We start from the raw sequence: 22,036 nt of genomic DNA on the forward strand, positions 1-22,036 counted from the left end.
AGCCATGTGAAGTCATACAACATACTATGAAATTGATTATTGCTTTTCTTTTCATGCATCACACAATCAATACGAGATGTACAAGACTTTATGAACCTTGTCATTTAGTTTTCTGAGATGACACACTGATAAAATGATGAGTTCAAGGCATAATGCTGAACTCTTCATTAAAGCATTTATTAGTTTAATAGTTTTTCAGTTAAACAAAAAATGCTGAGTGGAGGCAAATGAGTTAAATATGTGCAAGTGAACAAGACGTCTAATGATTTGCATATTGGAGCATGTGAGGTAGTATTGAAATAAAATGAGTTTTTCCCCGATGGAGCGCCGAGTAATCTACTCTCAACTGAGCCGCCCTGTCATATCGATGGCTCTGCGATCAGCTCGTCTTGACTGCCTTCAGTCTGCACGCACACAAACTGCGCTGGTGCCGTTAGCTAGGTAGCAACTGGAAAGTAACATCTCTACAACAAACTTACCGTCTATAATCATGACTGACCCAAGAATACGACAAATTAAGATCAAAACCGGCGTTTTGAAGAGGTAAGTGTGTTGCATAGGACGAATACCAAATGTGTTGTTTGCGAATGTGGCGTCAAGTTAGCAGGCTAGCTTGTTAGCTTAGCTTAGCCGAGCTGACGGCGGCCTCGGCCACAGACCTAGGCCATAAATGCGACAGTGTTCCGGTTTAAAAGCTTTACGTCAGTCCGGTGCTTTAGCGAGGCTCCTAGCCGGCTAATACAATGACCAAGCGGCGTTTGAGAACCGACACCGATATTTCTCTGTTATTGAAACAATGAAACACATTGGTCTTTCTGCGAAATGTATAAATATATTTTTATTGCAAAATGTTAGACTTGCACCTAGCGTTTATTGTTTGTTTTCTAGCTAGCTTCCGCGTGGCTAATGACAAGCTACACTTGCTGTCCCAATTAATGTGGCTGTCAAACTGTAGGATATAACTTTATGTCCTAAAAGGGTCTGTCCGTTATTATGTCAGTTATTTTTGTAGGTTATTCTCCCAAGTTCTTGGTGACATTTGCACCGCTTCGCCTGCCTGTGTGTGTAGGTTTTAGATTGAAAAATGTCAAAACAATGTACTGTACATTGAAATGTGGTTTATGAATATAAAGTACTCACTGCAAGTTAGTGATGCCTAACTTGCACTTGAACCTAAAATGCACTACAAATTTTCCTGGTGAACTTAATGTGATTTTCTCAAAACTTTGGTCCAGCTTTTGAACATTTCAGTGCTTTTTGCACAACACTGTGTTCTCTAACAAGGAGCTGAATGGCAAAATTGAATTAAACGGGTATTTAAACAGTCCTCTTCATCATGCTGTTGTCCTCACTAGGGTTGTGGGGGGTATGCTGGACCCTACCCAGCTGACTTTGGGCGAGAGGCGGGGTACACCCTGGACTGGTGGCCAGCCAATGGCAGGGCACATATAGACAACCAACCATTCACACTCACATTCATACCTATACCCCTGCGGGTTCGGGGTGTAGAATGGGCCTGCTGCACTCCCAGCAGGTCGTAAGAGGCGACTAAGTGGGACGGTCTGTTTGCCGTGGACTGCGACCCGTGTCAGTGGAGAAAGGGATCCTGGTGATTGAGTGGATGGTGAGACTGTGGTCCTCCTGTCCTCACTTTGGCCCTGGATTCATCTAGTCGGGTGGTTATATAGGCCTGGATATAACCAATCGGCTGGTGGTGTTTAGCCCTAAAATACAACTAAAGTAACATAATTAATATTTACATTACTTCATAATCTACATAACTGTGAATTAACCATCTCTATCCAGATTTGTATTTTAGAAGGCAGCTGCTTAATCAGGTCAATCTGGGTGTAACTTATTACGCTCAGAGTATAGTACTGTTGTATCCCTGTCGTCAGTATAAGATGTTTTTCCTGATATATACTGCTCAAAAAAATGAGGAACACTTGGAAAACACATCAGATCTAAACTGGGGGGAAAATGATGTTGAATATGTTTCCTGATAAGTGGGTGATGTATTAGTAACAAAATGATACCACATCATTTGATAGAAATGAAAATGATCACCCTATAGAGGGGGGAAATCAAGACACCCCAAAAATGAAAGTGAAAAAATGATGCAGCACACTGGTCCATTTAGCTAAAATGTCATTGTAGCAACTCAAAATGATTCTCAGTAGTTTGTGTGGCCCCCACGTGCTTGTACGCATGCCTGACAACGTGGGGGCATGCTCCTAATGAGACTACGGATGGTGTCCTGGGGGATCTCCTCCCAGATCTGGACCAGGGCATCTATGAGCTCCTGGACAGTCTGAGGAGCAACCTGGCGGAGCCGGATGGACCTAAACATAATGTCCCAGAGGTGTTCTATTGGGTTTAGGTCAGGTGAACGTGGGGGCCAGTCAATGGTATCAATTCCTTCATCCTTCAGGAACTACCTGCATACACTAGCCACATGAGGACCAGGAGGAACCCAGGTCCCACTGCACCAGCGTAGGTTCTGACAATGGGTCAAGGATTTCATCCCGATACCTAATAGCAGTCAGGGTGCCGTCTGTGCTTCCTTCCAGGGATATGCCTCCCCAGACCATCACTGACCCACCACCAAACCGGTCATGCTGAATGATGTTGCAGGCAGCATAACGTTCTCCACGGCATCTCCAGACCCCCTCGTAGACACAATCCTTGGTTTAATACTGAATGCAAGGAAGCTGTTAAAAGCCGTAAAAAAGCACCGAGGACATTTAAAAAACACCCGAATAATGATAATTTACAAAAATATAAGCAGATACGCGCTAAAGCTCACAACATCATTAAAAAAGCAAAAAGACAGTCTTGGCAGAATTATATTTCGAAATTGAATGTTCATACGTCTATTCACAAAGTATGGGAAATGATTAGAAGAAAAAGTGGAAAGTACACAAGTAATTCTGTTTCCTATTTAACAAAAGCAGATGGAAATAAATGTACAGAAAGGCCCGACATTGTGAATTTGCTAGCACAGGAATTTGAACATAACTCATCAACGGACCACTATTCCCCAACATTTAGAATTTATAAGGATGAAGCTGAAAGTCAGGATCTTAATTTTATCATCATGATTCCAATCCCAAAGCCTGGAAAAGATGCATCAAAACCAACAAATTATCGGCCTCTCTCTTTGACCAGCTGCCTCTGCAAGACAATGGAGAGAATGATCAATACTCGGTTGGTTTGGTTTTTAGAAAGGAAAAGATTACTAACCAAATTTCAGAGTGGCTTTCGACAAAATCGAAGTACTGTTGATCAGCTTATTCGACAAGAGACTTTTATTCGTAATGGCACTATTCAAGGTCATCATGTGGTGTCTGTCTTCTTTGATCTTGAGAAGGCGTATGACACCACCTGGAAGTATGGTATTCTGAGAGATCTTCATCATGTTGGGTTAAGAGGCAGACTGCCGATTTTCATTAAAAACTTCCTCTGTAATAGAGTGTTCCGAGTTCGCCTTGGATCGAGCCTCTCAAAATTATACAATCAAGAAATGGGAGTTCCTCAGGGTAGCATACTTTCTGTTACTTTGTTTTTGTTGTTTGTTTTGTCAACAACATTGTGGATGTTGTCACTCCTCGGTTCGACAGATCATTGTTTGTGGACGACTTTTGTATTTCTTGCTCTTCGGAGAATATGCCGACCGTAGAAACAACTTTACAGAACTGCCTCAATAGAATCGAAAAGTGGGCTGGTGAAAATGGTTTTCGCTTCTCAAGAACAAAGACTGTATGCATTCACTTCTGCAATAAACGGTCTTTACATCCTGACCCGGAAGTTAAAATAAATGGTTCTGTCATCCCGGTTACCCAACAAACAAAATATCTTGGCCTGGTATTTGATAACAAGCTAACCTTTAAGGCTCATATTGATCATGTGAGGCAAAAATGCCGTAAAGCCTTAAACCTTTTAAAGGTAGTATCTAAAATGGATTGGGGTGCGGATCGCACCGTCCTGTTACGTCTCTAGGTCTTTAGTCAGATCAAAACTTGATTATGGCTGTGCAGTTTATAGCTCTGCTCAAAAGTCCTACCTTGAGAAGTTAAAACCAATACAAAATCAAGGACTTAGAATTTGCCTTGGAGCCTTTCGTACTTCTCCAATGGAAAGCTTGTATGTGGAGGCAAATGAGCCTCCACTGCATTTAAGATATCAAAAACTATCAACTATGTAACCAAATTAAAGAATAACCCATTAAACCCAACGTATGAAAATACCTTCAGACCACAATACGGGGTTTTTATAACCTTAAACCATCTTGCATCAAACTGTTTGGCTTTCGTGTTCGAGAAGCTCTGATGCAAGTTCTTGGTACCACTGATATTTCTCCATTCTTAGTACGCAATATTTCTCCTTGGGTGATGAAAGTTTTGCGATCATGCATCATAAAGAAATAAATCTTTTTATTAGGTTTTAAATAATGGAAACAGGCCCTCTGGCAGGCCATTTTATTCAGTAACTAGTCTTACAGAGGAGACTTTAAGCCGTCGGTCCCGTATAAAGAAAAGCCACACCATTTGCCCGTTAAAAAACCTGCCTCTCTGTTCGAAAAGAGTAGGGAATTTTTCCCGGAAAAGTAGATCACATTTTCTATCTTACAAGCTCTACTTCCTAATTAAATTGATAGATTACACTCCTGAGAAACAAGTTTTGTCATTAATAACTTCACATATTAAGGTCCAGACACTTACATGACACTTTGTGTTGATTGTGTCGTTAAACTTTAATCAATCAATCAATCACATTCATAACTATATGGACTATTTAGCGTCTTCAGTTACTCTCCAGTGGTTCTCAACTTTTAAATATAAACTGCTAAGATCTATTTATCGGTACTGTACAGAAACTGAAGCCAGTGAAATGCAACAAAATGGTTAACAGTAAGCATACGAGTGTATTTAAGTCAAATTGCATGCTAAGTATGACAAATTCATACATGTTGGCAGGTCTGCACTAATATTGAAAGTCCTCCCAGTCTCAGAGTGTTTATGAACAATTTACATTCATGTTGTTACTGTAGACTATACGTTCCATCATAGCTAACGTTACTAGCTAAACTTTGCCAAATGGCTATCAGTAGCTGACAGCAAACATAACTAGTGTGTGTGCGTTTGTTACGTCAGCTTAAGAGGCGGGATAAGATGCAGCACGTTTGAATGTCGACACCAAAGAAGTTTATTCTCCTTATGAAGGATGTGTGTTTATTTGCAGTAGTAGACAAATAGTGTGCACACACGGAGTGCCCTCCCAAGCTCATCAAATCCATAGTGTCCTAATGGACAAGAGTGCAGATATTTTTAAAAATGAGCTCATAGCGAGGTAGCTCGCTTCGATTTGGCGGTGCTCAGACACCCTACCTGCCGATGGCGTCTGCGTAATGTACTATTGATTGAGATTTGATGAGGGTCACGTTGCTAATGCACGCTCCCTGACATGGTAATGATGGAGGCCGGGGTGTTGGGTGGGAGTTCCCTTTGAGGACAATGTCACAACATGCCCATAGTGGCAGAAAATACTGTTAGAATAGTCTAATTCTTCAAACTATGCAACGTGTGTGAGGCTGATGTTGCTCTCAGGTCAATACTGCAGCTTTGAGAAATAGAGTAGAACCACCATGGTCTAACAGTGTCTGTTAGGATTATCAGACTGATAATTATCGGGCCGGTATGAGGGAATTATGATCTGTGATAAATCCAGTAATGTTAAAAATAGCTCTGATCATTGGAAAAAAAATGCTCCAATGTGGTGAGATTACCCGTACTGGGCAGGTGAGTAAATGAAGCGCCCCTTTTTTTTCTCCTGCCTGTGACGTTAGTGGCCTGTCGTAACTTCCCCTGAGCTCACTTGTGAACAAACATTCACTTTCCGAGGAAGACATTTTGCGTGCTAGTTGTACCAAATGCGCCGCCATGAGGGGGAAAAAACTCACAAAAATCCTTATCAGCCACCTGAAACGCCAGTGCCGCAGCGTTTGTAAAGTACAAAAGGTTTGCCAGAGACCTCCGTGGCGTCACACCGGCTGCTCGGAGCGTGTGCCCAAATACAGTGCACCTTGCTGGGCCATGCCAGGTGGCTCCTCCCCCTTTATACTCTGGTTCTCCTGATAGATTCAAGATTCAAGAGTTTTATTGTCATATGCACAGTAGAACAGGTAGTTCTGCTCTGCGATGAAATTCTTGTTCTGTTCATTCTCCCAGCAGAAAGAAAGAAAGAAAAACACAAGAAAATGAATAAGAACAGAAGAAACATTAATAACAATAAATGAAGCAACAACAACAGAAGAGACATTAGCTTTTCCAAAGTGGGGTCTTGGAACAGCCTTCAAAGCACCTTTCATGTTGCTGTAGACTTGGTCCAGGATGCTATTTGCCCTCGTGGGAAAGCCTACATGCTGGTAACATTCGGGGAGAACAGTCCCGAGGCTCTGTGTCCACAAGACGCTGAAGTCCGATCTCCCCGGCAAGCGGCAAATGTCCCCAACTGGACCGCCGAGTCCGGTAAATCCTCCGTCCAGCCAGGCCTCCGCAAACACACAGCACTCTCCGATCTCACGTAGCTGCAATCCTTGCTCTCAGCTCGTCCATCCTGTCTTCGAGAGAGCGGACGCTGGCCAGCTGCAGGCTCGGCAGCGGTGGCCCAGTCGCTACAGCCTTTAGCCTAGCACGCAGGCCGCCCCTCCTGCCTCGCCTCCGCCCCGGACATGATAATAGTGATGTCATGATATTTCAACAGGTACACTTGGTCACATCCCAATTTGTTCCAGTCCTTCTTACCTCACAGGTGTGTACAAACTACACTTACAACTACATTTTAAAAAGTATTTTTAAAACGTTTTCAGTCTGCAGAAAGTTATCAGTTTGGAAAAAAAGATATCGTGCATCTCTAATTCATAATTATCATACAAGTGTAAGAAGAAGTTATCTGCTATCACGGCGGTGGGGGCAATTGTTCAGCCCTCATGTTTTTGTGCGATATTTGCGACGTATTTTTGTCTGTTTTCCAATGGTAGGACATGCCGGCCCAGTTGCATATGTATGTTTACAAGTATGCTCTCTCATGGTGTCGTCTCCTCCCTCCCACTCAGCAGCCCTCCCGTCCTTACTCGATTCCGGAGCGTAGCCGGGCCTATTCCGTGCGCAGCTTGCTCGCCCCAGCGAGGCGGATGCCCTTAATAAAATGACAAGAGTAATTTGCCTTTGTCATTCGGCTCCCAGCGCTCGCGAAGACACGCCGCCTCAAAAATACAGTGTGGGAGAAGGCGGCTGACTATGTGGCGTCAGCCAGCTTTAATTCCCTTTTTCTTTTTTTTTTTCTTTTTTGCTTTCCTATTTTCCACCGAGCTGCCTTTTCCATTACGCCGGGGGTGGCAGGTCTATTTAAAAGCAGGCGCGACCCCGGCTCCCCAACTCTGTGAGAAATAAGAAATTAACATCAGCACTGGAAAAAGGGGCAGGAATGGACATTTTGTTATTAGACTGTCCTTCAGTTGTATTCAAATTATTCAAGCTTTCTTTCCTCCATCTTCTCCACACCCGCCACCCCCCTCCGCCGTTTTTTCGGGTGACACTGTTCACTCCGCCTGCATACGGCGCCTGCTAAGAAGTGCCCTGATGGAAGCGTATTAGGACGAGGCTTAATTGACGCAAAATATGACAGAGTGGCGCCGGCTAGCGTGGCTAAGCGAGGAGCTAATGTGACTGATTAATGCCGAATCACTCGCTGGTGATTTCACGAAGAAGAAGAAAAAAAGACATTTGTGTTGTCACTCCGACGGAAAAAGACCATTAGTTGGGAATCATTATCAATGGCCATATTTTCAAACTCCATTATGCCAATCAGGGCGGGCATGTCTTTAATAGATTTACTTCCATTTGGCCTGTAATTGATAAATAATCAAAATAGATCAATGTGCTCAAGACCATTTTCACTAACAATCAAGGAAAAGAGGCCCATTTACCACCTGACTTGCTCCAAATTAGGGGCCAAATTGATGATCAATTAATTGTGTGTGTGTGTGTGTGTGTGTGTGTGTATCATTGGTGAGCTTGAAGATGCTTCTCAACACACAGGGTTCATCACTTCAGAATGGGGGGGTCATAGTTCAGAGTCAGTGTTTCTTACAGGACTGTAATCTATCTGTGGTGTCAGGTTGCGTGGGATGGCTGGATGACATCATCCAATTTGCATAGTTAGCCATTACACAAAACCAGAATGGAGATTTTCAGAAACTCCCACATGGGACTTTTTCAACCGTATTTGTTTCATTTTGCGCGGCGGTAGACGCACGTTTGTTATGCCACGCGCGGACAATTAATTTAAAAACTTCATGATGTTCATTGATTACGTTTCCTGGCCTTCATGTTGGTGTGCTGATTTTAAAGATCATGCACTACAGTAATCCCTCGTTTATGGCGGTTAATTTGTTCCGGACCCGACCGTGATAAGTGAATTTCCGTGAAGTAGGCTTCAGTGTTAATACATGGAATATTTTCATAGTTACGGCATAGAAAACCTGTTTACAATCTTCTAAACACGCTTTTTAACATTGCTAGAGCCTTCAGGACATGTAATAACACTCCTATAGTCACCTTTACATTTTTTATATTACCTAGGGGTGTCACAAGATCTCGTAAGATTAAAATGTGAGGTAGTATCAGAAAAAAATTGTCTCTTCATAAATGAATTAATTTAACGATGAAAGAAAATGCACTGGATAATTTTGCCTGCCTCCATAGTTACGGTCATGGAAAAAATGATTAGAGCGCCCTTGTTCCTTCAGTTTCTTGTTCATTTGAATGCCTGATACAACTAAAGGTACCTTTGTTTGGACAAATGACAAATTGGACAATGACAACAAAAATAGCTCATAAGAGTTCAATCTTTTGGCAGTACAATGCTATAGCTATTCATGTAAGAACTAAAGTGATTTTGGTTATCATCAAGAAAACCGTGGAATTTGCTAGATATCAGATCTTAAATGAAACTCTTTTGAGCTATATTTGTTATCATCATCATATTTATCCAAGCTGAAACTGAAGAAACAAGGGTGCTCTAATCATTTTTTTCCATGACTTATTGCCATGCGCACACGTGTCTGTTTTGCTCGTACCTTGCCTCCAAACAGGCAGGAAGAGGGTTCACTCTGTGCATTGATTCAGCACCTAGACGCCTCATAGAACAACAGTGTTCCATAGAACACTGATGTGAGACCTCTTGTCAGTTATACAGTCGCTTTGTCTTTGTGGGGGGGAAGCGGGACTGCTAGCACACACACACAGTGCAGCAAGGGACCCTCATGAAGAGCAATGCAAGGTAATGTACTAGAAATTAAGAGGAAAAAAGATGATTGCACAGCCAAATGCCACAGCACCCCGAATGGGAATATTAACAATGAGCAATGTGAGCCCTTCGACACAAACGAGCCAATATACCGAATTTGTTCAAATGAATGTTGTTTAATGTCTCGTCTTGTCTCGTTCTCTTGGACCCAAGCTCGTGCGTTGTCTTGTCTCGTGACACCCAATATGGTAGATATAATCAGAAAATAAAACCAGGCAACCTTAGTGAGGAGTCTAGTGCCTGTCTCACCGAACCACGACACCTAGTGGCCAACGTGGAATTCTACATTCACAATTACAATGCTGTTTCCGCCTTGTATTTGTATTTTAGTTCATTTAGTTTGATCATTTAGCCATTTTTATGCTTCATTTAGGCCAAGATTAAGTACAATTTGTTTAAATATGCATTTTCTCTTACTGAAAGGCTGTATTTCATCACAAAAGAGTGATCATTTATTCAATCATTTTTGAAAAAATGCAATATAGAGGGGAATGACTGCATATTGATGAACAGATGCATTGTAATACACGACCACGTCACTTGTGGGACGTGCATATGACGAGTGTTGAGAAGCAGAGTTACGATGCCGTCTACTCTACGGAGTTGTAACGACAAGCTACACAGACAGTCCCATAATAATGTGCTGTTTGTGAGCAAACAAAAAGTAGTGTCAAATTAATATCAACTGTCTGACGGTGGTGTCGTCTCTTGTGTGCAGGCTGGCCAAAGAGGAGGAGTCGTACAGAACGGAGGCCAAGCAGCAGGAGGAGAAGATCGAGCAGCTGAAAGCAGCGGCGGCCGACAGTTACCTCATCAAGCAGCACGTATGTTGTGCATCTTTTGATCTACGCACACCATGAAGAGTCGTGGCAAGTGCTAGTTGCATGAGCCCTGCTGGTATGTATCCCTCAACGCTACCACGAGGAATCTGTCTGACAGGACGTCGCTCCTGTCCGTCATCCAATCAAAGCGTCTCAACGGGACACCAGCGGGACATGTAACATCAACGCCTTAGCTTGTTGTTAGCATGTAAAACAATTGGCCCAATTAGCACACTGACGCTAATGGATGGTGTTCACGCTGCTTCTTCTGGTGTCAGGTCATCTCCATCCTCCACACCGACAACGCCGATAGATCATTTAGTCTTTTAATGCCTCTCCATGGCGCCCCCGCCGGCCATGTTTACAGCTAGCATTAAAATTCAGAGCGAGTGTGTTTTGTTTGTTCATTCACAGCGCGGCGTCCACGGGCCGGGGCCCGAGCGGCGTGGCACGCTTGGCTGGCGTTAATGGCGAGATTGGGAGGCCAGATGGATTATGGTTTGGAGATGATGCGTCTGAGGCGGGATGGATTAGAGGTTTTTGTTTTAATGGAATCAATACGCTCTCTTAAGTGTCGTCTTTATCCCGCGCTGATGGGATCATTCCACCGCAGCCAGAGGGCGCCTTGACTTTTCTCTGTCGTGGCTCGGCGCCGCTTAGCCCGGCTCACCTCCTCGCGTGTGGTCGTGGGTTTGCGTGACCCTGGTGTCTGGATGGTGGTGGTGGAGGTGTTGTTGCAATGTTACATTTTCACCCTTTTCATCACCATCGTAGCTAGCGACTCTGCTAACTGAACTAGTTTAGTTGACTTTGGTCCAAATAACTTGCGAACCAAAATGCGTCCCCACAAGCCTCCCGTGGGTGGCTCTCTTGTCTAATTGGTGTCAGTGGTGTAACCAGGATGATGTGCTTCCAGATGGAGGGCTTGCAGGAGACCATCATGATGATCCCAGACAGTCGGCGCCGCCTGACCATCGCACACGCCGACCTGCTGCAGCTACTGGTGAGTGAAACGTCTCACCACACGTCTCATACCAAACGTGCCAAGTTGCCGAAACAAATGCACAGCGTGAACTCTATTCCTGCCTGTTTGGAGGAAAACAGACACGCACGTGCACATGGCGATATGTTGAGGCTACTGTAGGTCATTTTCATTGATGGTGTGATTAATTCATTCATTTATTATCATCCCAGGCCTAGTGCCCACCAGAATCTTGTCACGTTTTAATCTTGCGAGATCCTCTGACACGAGATCTTGTGACACCCCATGTCTCGGGGCCTTCTGCCTGCTGACCAGTTTAACGAGCAGTGACTTTATTAGCCAAGGAGGCGCAGGTTCCTGCATAAAACTGATGCTTGTTGATTATTTCACACAGCCACTCCCATACGATACCAAACTTTGTGTGTATTTTCTTCAATTATAGTAGTAATAATTATTCTTATTCTTATGTTTGCAGGAAGTGGAGGAAGAGTTGGCGGAATCTGAAGAATATCAACAAGCCAAAAATATGTTGGATTCAGTCAAGTTGGAAGCATGATTTGTCTCGTGACTGTGAGGTTGCTCCTGCTTGAAATGTTCATTCCTTCCACGTTCGGAACCACCCACATAATAATTGTTCTTATTATGATGGCGATGGTTTGATTCTGCCGCTGCTTTTTAAACCTCTCCTCTAACGATGCAACTTTACGTGAAACTGTTCCTTTTTTTGTTTTGTTTTGTAATTATTGTTTTGTCACACAAATACACCGCAGACTGATGCACTCATGTCTGCCTTCTGTCTTTTCTGAAAAATGCATAAAAAAAAAACAAAATTGCACTCACAATTTGTGTTTGCTGGTTGCTAGGCAGGTTTCATTCCATGCCCCATGTCTGGAAGTGGAAAGGACAAGGAGAGCCGACAGGAACACACTCTCGCAAACTCACACAGAATCACCACTCTCTATGAATGTTTTCCCCATGGCGCCACCTGCTGGATCAGGTTGGTGTCCTCCAACCTGATGACCTCTAAAATGACCTCCATCATTTCATATGATTGTGGATTTGTCTTCCACTTTGGTCCAAGCAGGTACCTAAAACGCAAAGTTGAAGGGATTTTTTTTTTTTTTTGGGGGGGGGGGGGGGGGGAGACGGTGGGTGACAGTGGGCGGAGTCAAAGATGTCCTCCTCAGTCATGGTGCCAAGCGACTCTTTTCTGAACACTCAGAAATAAATTAACTCAATTGGCGACCAAATTAAGGTTACAATTGACTTGATCTTTATTTTACACATTTGGATAATAATTATTAACCCCCCCACCCACCCACACACAGACACAAAAAGTCTCATTAGCACCCTAATGAGACACGCTGCTGCAGCAGCCACCTCTGCCGCCGTGTGGCGTCCACCCCGCTTCGTCTCTTTAAGGAAAATGGCTTTTCAATGCTGATTATTATATTTGGACGTGTAATTGTGTTTTTTTACGATAGCTCACAGCCTAATGGCGTCTGTGTGGGGGGTTGTGGGGGCTGGGGGGTCCAGTGGTGCTAATTGAAGCATGAGTTGCGACATCAGGCTTCATGTGACCAGGGTGAAGAACTACCAAAGAAAGAAAAAGATAAACTGGAGAAATGACAGCAAATAGTCATTTTGAGGGTTTTATTTGTTTCCTGCACGACCCATACTGTAGCTCATAGGTTAATCCTGGGCCTGTTCAAAATAGTATCATTTATAATGGACTACAATAAATGGGTTAATTAATTCTACATTTTTGAATTGACGTGCGAAAATATGAATGTTTTTTTTTTTAAGTTCAGGGGCTCATCCTAATAATAAATAAATCGAGTGGCGCAAACCATCTTAATTTAGAGGTATTAAACATATAATTAATATATGATTTTAGACATGGACAAGGTACAAGTAGAATAATAAACATACTGTGAAATGAACACATCAAAACTATAAGCATCATCTTTGTGGATACATTATTTTAATACTTTTTTATTGTGAATCAGCACCTATACAATGCATGAATTAGCAAGTCAGTCAGGTTACTATATTTATTTAATCTTATTTATTTCTATGGGTTCTTTAACTAGTACAACAAACCTATAACCTTTAAACTCATTTTTACGTATGCTGCTGTTAACGTGTACGTCGATAAATGCTTTGGACCCAGCAATTTGCACGTGTCTGCCACAGAAGCCTGACCACGCCTGCTACAAGGACACACGGCAGCCTCAGCATCATCACCATTGTATCTTTGTCATAGTCCAGCACTATCAGTAGCATCTTTATCCTGGTCCAACATCATCTGTATCAAGGGCCAGCAGCAGTAGCATCCTTTATCATGGTCCAAAATAAGCAGCAGGATCTTTATCATAGTCCTCCAACATCTATCATGGTGGAGAATCATCAGCATCACCTTTATCATGGGCCAGCATTATCTTCATCATAACCCACCATCAGTAGCAGCATCAGTAGCATCATTAGCATCTGCTGCTTCAGCAACTGCCATCAAAGTGTCACCAAAGCAAGCATGAACATTTACCAATCCGAGTCAGGTATTTCACGTGTGCAGAGAGAAGCGGTCATGCTCGGTTAGCAGCAGGTCACAGGTTGGAACCCACCAGCCATCCGTGCTTTATGCAGCTAAGTATGCTTGTGCTTGTTGAATGTTAACATGATTCATGTTATTTACGGTGGGTTACACCTGCACCAGTGCAATGCAATGTCATGAAAGCTGCATAAAAACTCTTGAAAAAATGAACATTTCAATTTTCCAAGGTATTCATTTGACAATATGCATGATTCTGCTTATCTTATGCAGCTAGAAAAGGCTCCAAATCTTAGACAGCTGCGTCCGTATGATGCAGTGCGAACGACAAGCACAATCATCAACATATTCTTACATTAATACTTCAAACTTCAGCATTTTTATCTTTGTCAATATTTACGTAATGCCGGTGTACCTAATGTTGTGTCCTTTTCCTGTCAAAGGGTATTAAGCAAGAAGGTGCATATTTCAAATAAATTGCATTATTCAGACAAGCGCAGTAAAAATATGCTTTAAAAAAGTGTGTAAGTATTTATTATATCTCCGCGAGTGTTGGAGGTGAAATAAGACGGGACACCCCCCCCCCCGACAAGGCTCGTAAAAAAACGACACGACATCCATCACTCAGAGCATCATCATCATCTTCCTCCTCTCAACAGACGATGCTTTCAAACACGGCATCATTAAACACACTAAGTACAAATAATAGAATAAAAAATGAATGATGGTTTATTCCCGTCTTTATCCTCCTTTTATAGAGTCGTCGGGTTGAAAAAGTGTCTTCAGCATCAGCGTCCTCCTCGCCTGCAGCGCCTGTGGTTCCGCCAGCTTGTAGACAACAAAAGGCGAACAGAACCGAGCCTTGTTTGTGGTCCGCAACTCCAGCGGCCACACTGCCTGCATGCACGGGGAGACGGGGACAAAAAAGAAGTAAACGATGCTCATTCGTTGACGTTTTAGCTCTTTTTTGTGGCACATTCATTTGCTACTGCACCAACCCATTCTCATATTTATGTCCCGCCTTTGTTTTTTATTATCCATTATGACTTTACTAAACATAAAGGTCCCACCGCCCGTTAATACCCTGCTCGTATGCGTCAAAGCAACAAAAAAGCGATACAATTGAAAGAAGTATTCTCATTTTAACTTTGCAAACAGATCAAAGCAAAGAAAAAAAGTCAGTTCCGTGTACTTGTAGAATGTAATTACTGTACATTGGCTTATTTATGCCTCGAGATTGCTAATTCATGCTGCTCTTAATATAAATGTACCATATAAAGATCATATCATTTATTTCAAAACAAACTAATAATTGCGATGCTTTCCAGTGAATCATTTGTCTTTTTTTTACACATTTTTTTAGTCTGTTTATACATTTTGTCTATTTATTTATGTATTAGTCTCCTTCTAGCCTATTATTTACTTATGTGATAATCCACCCATTTGTTTATGTACTGTATTAATCTCTTAATGTGTTAATCCGTCTATTTATCTATTTCATTTCTATGTATTCATCTGTTTCATCTACGTATTAATCCATCTATTTATGTATGAAACCATCTACCTATTTAATTTCTATGTATGAATCCATCTATTAATTGATAAGCATTTATGGACTAACGGTGATGAGTGCCGCCAACATTTCTTCTCAGCCTTTCTCACACATCAGCTGACTTTTATTGGGAGTAATTTGGTGGAGAAATCAAAGTTAATTAGAGGAATGAGGAGGAATGGACTGGTGGATCTTGCGTAGATGGGTTCGGGCTGGTGGGTCTGCAGGGGGCGGGGGGGGGTCTCCATCTCTGATTGGTCGTCTCGTGCAGGAGCTGCAGGCTTCATGTGCTGCTTAGGCGCCTCCCCGTCCCTCTAAAGTCCATTATAATGCAACCAGCCCGCCTTTTAAGCACAAACCGAATTTGCTTTCATTTAGGCCCATCTAGATTTCCTAAATAGGTTAAAGAAGGCATAGAGAGGTGTGAGTGCGCGTGTGTGTGTGTGTGTGGGTGTGTGTGTGTGTATGTGGATGTGTGTTTTTCCCCTCCTCTCGCCCCCTGTTTTTTTCTGGGGTTAGTAGTAGTGGTAGTAGTACTGTAGTAGTGGTATACTGTAGTATCAGCGGTGAGCGATGCTCTCTCACGCCGACCTCCTGGATGCTCGCCTCGGTGAGTTGTCCTCGCCCAACTCGGCTCTTCAACTCTGCTGTAAGCATGGAGACACTTTTTCATCTTGCGAATGAATGAATGAATGTGTGTGTGTGTGTGTGTGTGTGTGTGTGTGTGTGTGTGTGCTTACTCGAGTGGACTAGTTCATTGGAAAAGCAATTATTATTATATTACTGCATAATTTGATTGATTTCACAGTGATGGGATTGAATTAAGAGCATTTAAGGGGCAGCTCGTCGTCTTCCTTGCACTTGAAAGTGCTTGAAAGTGTTTTGCATGTGGCTAAATGTGCATCATGTGCTCATCGTGTGCGCAGGGATGAAGGATGCTGCGGAGCTCCTGGGTCACAGGGAGGCTTTAAAGTGCAGACTGGGCACCGGTGGACCGGATCCGGGTCACCCCGGGGAGCTGGGCCCGGGCCATGAGAGCGTGGAGGGGGCCACTTTGCTCCCGGGTGAGGACATCAGCTCCAACGGAGGAGGAGGCTCTAACCCGGGCCAGGTGACCGGCAGCAAGGAGCAGGAGAAGCAGCAGAACAGCAGCAGCAACAACCAGCAGTCCGGAGGAGGGCCGCAGGCCCAGAAACAGAAGCGGCACCGGACCCGCTTCACGCCGGCTCAGCTCAACGAGCTGGAGAGGAGCTTCGCCAAGACCCACTACCCGGACATCTTCATGCGCGAGGAGCTGGCCCTGAGGATCGGACTGACAGAGTCCAGAGTGCAGGTGAGCACCTCCACTTTATTAGGAACAATCTAATAAAAGCACATCGTCCTTATTGTGCCAGCATTATTTTCAAAACATTCTAAGAAATATGCAAAGCATCCTTATTTGTAGAAATAGATTTTTCAGAATAATATACACTTATATTTGGGTACATGTTATTTAAAATGTGACTTTTCGTGGTTTAAATGTAGGCACAGAAAGGATAAAAAAACATCTACATGTCGCAAGTCACTTCTGTGAGGAAATAAAATGACTAAAATGCAAACATATGTATATATATATTTTTAATCACTGTTCTCTGTCAAGCACCATAATATACCCTGTATGTGTGTGTGTTGTGTTTTGTGTAAAAAAAAAAAAAAGACGAATGAAAAGATATATTTTTAAATACAATTACCTGGAAAAACTACCAAATAATTCAAATAACCATAAACGTACCATACGACCCATTTTTGTATTATATGTACATTTTATCATATAATAAATTTGTAAAAAAAAAAAAAAAAAAAAAAAAAAAAGGGGGGGGGTATGAAAAGAGATGCATTGAAAAATACTCGAATTTAAATTGGTCTAGCAATGATATGAAAATGTGCAAATAAATGCATTTAAATTGAATTCAGTATAGCCATGCTGGCTTTACATGTCATCTGGAATTTAAAACATGCAAACGCATATGTGAGGAACATGGAAATAAGTGTAAACTAGTGTAAAATATATCAAGGTAAGTAAATATCATCCCTATAAAGGGCCCATCACGAGTGAAATAAAATCCCAATAACCACCACCATCATCGTTGTTATTATTATTATTATTATTATATAGGCCTGTATAATAGCATAGCCACCTCTGTTTGCATTCAATGGCAATTAGATAAATGATGCACGTAGACTAACTGTCACACGCTGTTTATTTTATTTGATGTTATTTTTTAAGCAGTTGGAGGTGTGATGTGTACTTCACTGCATAATATATTATGTGTGTGTGTGGGGGGGGGGGGTAGAAAAGTGAGATTGTTCCTCTTTTATTATGGAGCCTCACTTTCTCACACAAACGTGCACATTAATCATGTGACACACACACACACACACACACACACACAGCAAGTCAGGAAATAACATAATTAACATTTGTCAGCAGTGTTGTTTTTTTCCATGACCATAAATAATCTTCCATGCCTTGTTCCATGCAAATGAGTGTGTATACACCAGACCTCTCTTAAAAAATAACCCTTTATGTTTTATTTTGGGGACAAAACCCAATTTCTCCTGAAAAATGGTACGCTAAACTTTGTGTGCACTTACCAAAAGACATGCACTTCTAATCGGCCGTCTTATTTATGTAGAATTTGCATGCTTAATATTACATTTTGACCAGATTGAAGCTCTGTAGGGTGTAGTTTGAGGACATTTATAGCGTGGGCATAAAGAGCTTCACGGTGCTCCTCTGCCGCTGATTTATTGTTATGTTTGTTCAATCACCATCACCATCATCGTAGGGGCTGTAACCTTCTTTTATGTCCACACCCTTCACACATCACAATGTCAAATATACACTTTTAATGGCATGATTTTGGCAAAAACACGAAGAAAATAATAACGCAAATAATGGCTGATGCTACAAGAAAATATATTCAGTCCTTTTCGCTTCGACAATGTTAATAGAAATACAAAAAAGTCTACAGTATTTTTGCCAAGTGTAGAATGAAACAAAAACACGCTTTATTTATTATAATACACTTTACACATTAACATGGGCACCAAAAAAGCTTGCAGGCGAGCAAAGCTAACATTGGCTAACAACTTCCAGAATAGTCTGCCCTTAAACTCATGCTTTTGTCTGATGAGAAATTATATTGCTTTTTAAAAGAAATATAATAAAAGCCTGTAGGATTTTTGTTAAGTGTAGGCTGAAAGAAAAACACACTTTATTTATTATAATAGGCTTGTTTTAGGGTGGGCCTTTTATTAAGTAGCAATTTTAAACTGGCATTAACATGGGCACCAAGAAAGCTAGGGGGTGAACAAAGTTAACATTAGCTAACAACTTCCAGAATAGTCTGCTTTTAAACTCGTGTTTCTGTTTGATGAGAAATTATATAGTTTTTTTTAAAGAAATAGAATAAAGCCTATAGGATTTTTGTTAAGTGTAGATTGAAAGAAAAACACACTTTATTTATATAATAGACTTGTTTTAGGGTGGGCCTTTTATTAAGCAGAAATTTGAAGCAGGCATTAACATGGGCACCAAGAAAGCTAGGGGGCAAACAAAGCTAACATTAGCTAACAACTTCCAGAATAGTCTGCCCTTAAACTCGTGTTTCTGTCTGATGAGAAATTATATTCCTTATTGTTGTTGTTTTTAAAGAAACCAATATGATAAAACCACCAGTTTATTTAATGGAATAAATAAATGACGTGATGCTAATGCTAATGCAATCAGTTAGGAGAGTGCAGTGCATTCTGGGACTTGCAGTGTAAGTTGTCAGAATTTGTTGTCCGTATACTTGCATTGTTTTTTCCCCAGTATTTGTTGTTTTATACTGCTTTTTGTATTTGCTGTATTTATGTTTTGGATGCTCTTGAATTTGTAGTGTATATTTTTGTGTATATTTTTACTGCAGTCACCGCACTTGTTCCATAATGTACATTTATAGCAAATACATGTCCAATACGTAAGATGACATATATACGATGCTTGTGTGCGCAGGTGTGGTTTCAGAACCGCCGAGCCAAGTGGAAGAAGCGAAAGAAGACCACCAACGTGTTCCGGGCCCCGGGGACTCTCCTGCCGACGCACCACGGCCTGCCCCAGTTCCCCTCCGCGGCGGCGGCCGCAGCGGCGGCCATGGGCGACAGCCTGTGCTCCTTCCACGCCAACGACGGCCGCTGGGCCACGGCCGGAATGGCCGGCGTGTCTCAGCTGCAGCTGCCGCCCGCACTGGGCCGCCAGCCGTCCATGGCCCAGTCCCTGTCCCAGTGCAGCCTGGGCGCCGGTCCGCCTCCCCCCAACTCCATGGGGCTGTCCAACATGTCGTCCAACGGCTCCGGGCTGCAGTCGCACCTGTACCAGCCCACTTTCCCCGGCATGGTGCCCGCCTCGCTGCCCGGGCCGACCAACGTGAGCGGCTCGCCGCAGCTGTGCACGTCCCCGGACAGTGACGTCTGGAGGGGGACCAGCATCGCCTCGCTGCGCCGCAAAGCTCTGGAGCACACAGTCTCCATGAGCTTCACCTAATCGCTTCTTACCGCCACATGTTGTATTTATTATTATTTATGATGATTATTTATGCTTTCTTCCTTTGCAACCTCCCATGACGGAGCAATCACAGACGAGGCGGACTTCTTTTCTCCATCCCGCATGGCGGTTATTTATTTGTCTTGATGGAAACGAACTGATTCTCTTCACGCGCCTCTGCCTCCATTGGTGCAGGACTGATAATGATGATGATGTTTGTCCCGCGCCATGGGGAGCCAAGTGGACATTTTGACAGAAAGGAGGAAAGAAAAGAAAAAGACTGCAAGCGCTGCTGTCTTTCTTTACTCGCTCGTGAGGGGAACACTTGAATTTAAACAAAAGAAGAAGAAGAAGACAGTGAATGCTAATGTGCATAGGATGTTTTGTGGTCACTTTATGTGTTTATGATGAGCACATTTTCCTGAAATGTTCTGAGCCATTTTTTCTCTTTCATCTTTATATCAATTTCATGTAAAGATGATTAAAATAATAATTAAACAAAATGTCACATTTCAGATCCTTTCTCCAGGTTTGTTTCAGCTTGGCGGGCTTTGGTGTTACTTGCGTAGCATCCGCTCTCTAATTCAGCTTTGAATCTGGAATTATGTGCATTTCATTTACGTTGAAGACAATTCATAATAATAATAAAAAAACGATTTTCAGCACATTTAGTTTAATATGGTCTCCGCTCCCTCGCTGCAAAAATGTAAGATTTTTAGCAAAAATGTTGGTGCGGATATATATCACAATATAGATTTTATATACACTGGGGTTTTCTACAGCATATATTTTAATTCCAAAAATTATATATATATATATATATATATATATATATATATATATATATATATATATATATATATATATATATATATATATATATATATATATATATATATATATATATATATATATATATATATATATATATATATATGTTGGTGCAGAGATACCTAAAAAAACATTCATCTAATATTATTTGACTAATAAGTACAGTATTTAACCTTATGTGTGTTGCATCAGCTCCCAAACCATTTGTTTATTTTATTCACAGGAAAAACTAATTTAGAGCAGCAATAATTTGAAAAAAAGAGGTTTTCTGCAGCAAAAAAACTGAACACTCCCTCATTGCATTCATGTTGATATTTCTACGCTGGAGAAAAGATATTGGTGCAGATATGTCCCCCCCAAAATTATATATAAACAAGAAATATAATCAATTTGTATTACTTCCAAAAAAAGAAGAAGATTTGCATCAATGTAGAGGTTCTACGGTGGTGCAGATGTGTCCGAAAAATAAGTTGTTTCTATTTGACGTAGAGATATTTCGTAATAATTTCATTTGATGAAATATATCCCAAAGGGGGGTCTACCGTACCTGCGCTGGAACCACTTTTGTGGCAAAAAGAAACAAAAGTTATGATGAATAAATAAGAAAATATACACCCCCAAACAGATCATCCAGCGTGAGCATCAAGATGTTTTTGCTGTCCAGTGTCAGACATGAAAGAATATATCCTAAATGTAATAATTAGTTTCAGCAGCCCTGCGGGTTAATTGGCTGCTGGGAACGTGTAACCTCCTCCTTATTGGGTCATTTGTCACAAGCTGACGAGGTATAGCCAATCAGTGACCCTGCTGCCGCTGCCGCTGCCGCTGCCGCTGCTGCTTGTGCATCATTTCTCCCACAATGCGGTGCAGCGCAGCGTGTCGCGCGGCAGCCAATAATGTCGGCCTCCTATTTATTCCGCACAAAGAAATGAAACCAGTCAATAAACCATCCGACGGTGAACACGCCTGCATGGCTGCCTCCATCTCCAATTATGAAGGGGCGCTCATTAGTGTGCGTGCGCGTGTGCGTGCGAGAAACGTCTTTGTTGCAAATATCAACATACTCGCCATGATATCACCAAAATAGCAACAACAGTACACATTTTTACGAAGAACACTCAGCTAAGGTCACACAAAGCGTCCGCATCTTACGGTGGTTCGCTTTTTTTTACGCTTGCATGACACTAAAGAAACATTGCCTGCCTGTACACGTAATAAAGCCTTTTTGGGATGGCCACAGTTTGACACTGGAACAGACAAACACAATTAGAGCCAACCTGAGAGTTAGTTTGCAAACATGCTCTTGTTAAAAAAAAAATACAAAATATCATAAATACAAGAATTAACTTTCTCTTGTGTAATA

General features: G+C 42.1%; 2 protein-coding genes across 5 annotated transcripts; both read left to right on the forward strand.

Moving 5' to 3' along the window:
- The first annotated feature begins 389 nt into the window (after positions 1 to 389).
- On the forward strand, positions 390 to 11,955 carry tbca (tubulin cofactor a). Its single transcript, XM_054757822.1, has 4 exons — positions 390 to 543; positions 10,088 to 10,193; positions 11,107 to 11,193; positions 11,648 to 11,955. Exons 1-4 carry the CDS (start codon positions 491 to 493, stop codon positions 11,726 to 11,728), a joined length of 327 nt encoding a protein of 108 aa, XP_054613797.1. The 5' UTR covers positions 390 to 490; the 3' UTR covers positions 11,729 to 11,955.
- On the forward strand, positions 11,947 to 20,345 carry otpa (orthopedia homeobox a). 4 transcript variants are annotated; one of them, XM_054757819.1, is made up of 4 exons: positions 12,019 to 12,169; positions 14,482 to 14,653; positions 16,202 to 16,608; positions 19,315 to 20,345. In XM_054757819.1, the coding sequence occupies exons 1-4, from the start codon at positions 12,137 to 12,139 to the stop codon at positions 19,840 to 19,842; spliced, it is 1,140 nt and encodes a 379-aa protein (XP_054613794.1). In that variant the 5' UTR covers positions 12,019 to 12,136; the 3' UTR covers positions 19,843 to 20,345. The 4 variants fall into 4 exon arrangements, with proteins under 4 accessions (XP_054613792.1, XP_054613794.1, XP_054613795.1 ...); XM_054757817.1 differs by lacking the exon at positions 14,482 to 14,653 and having other exon boundaries at positions 11,947 to 12,169; XM_054757820.1 differs by lacking the exon at positions 12,019 to 12,169 and having other exon boundaries at positions 14,545 to 15,924.
- Positions 20,346 to 22,036: the final 1,691 nt, after the last annotated feature.

Source organism: Dunckerocampus dactyliophorus, chromosome 17, assembly GCF_027744805.1.
Source record: "Dunckerocampus dactyliophorus isolate RoL2022-P2 chromosome 17, RoL_Ddac_1.1, whole genome shotgun sequence".
Taxonomy (NCBI): Eukaryota; Metazoa; Chordata; class Actinopteri; order Syngnathiformes; family Syngnathidae; genus Dunckerocampus; species Dunckerocampus dactyliophorus.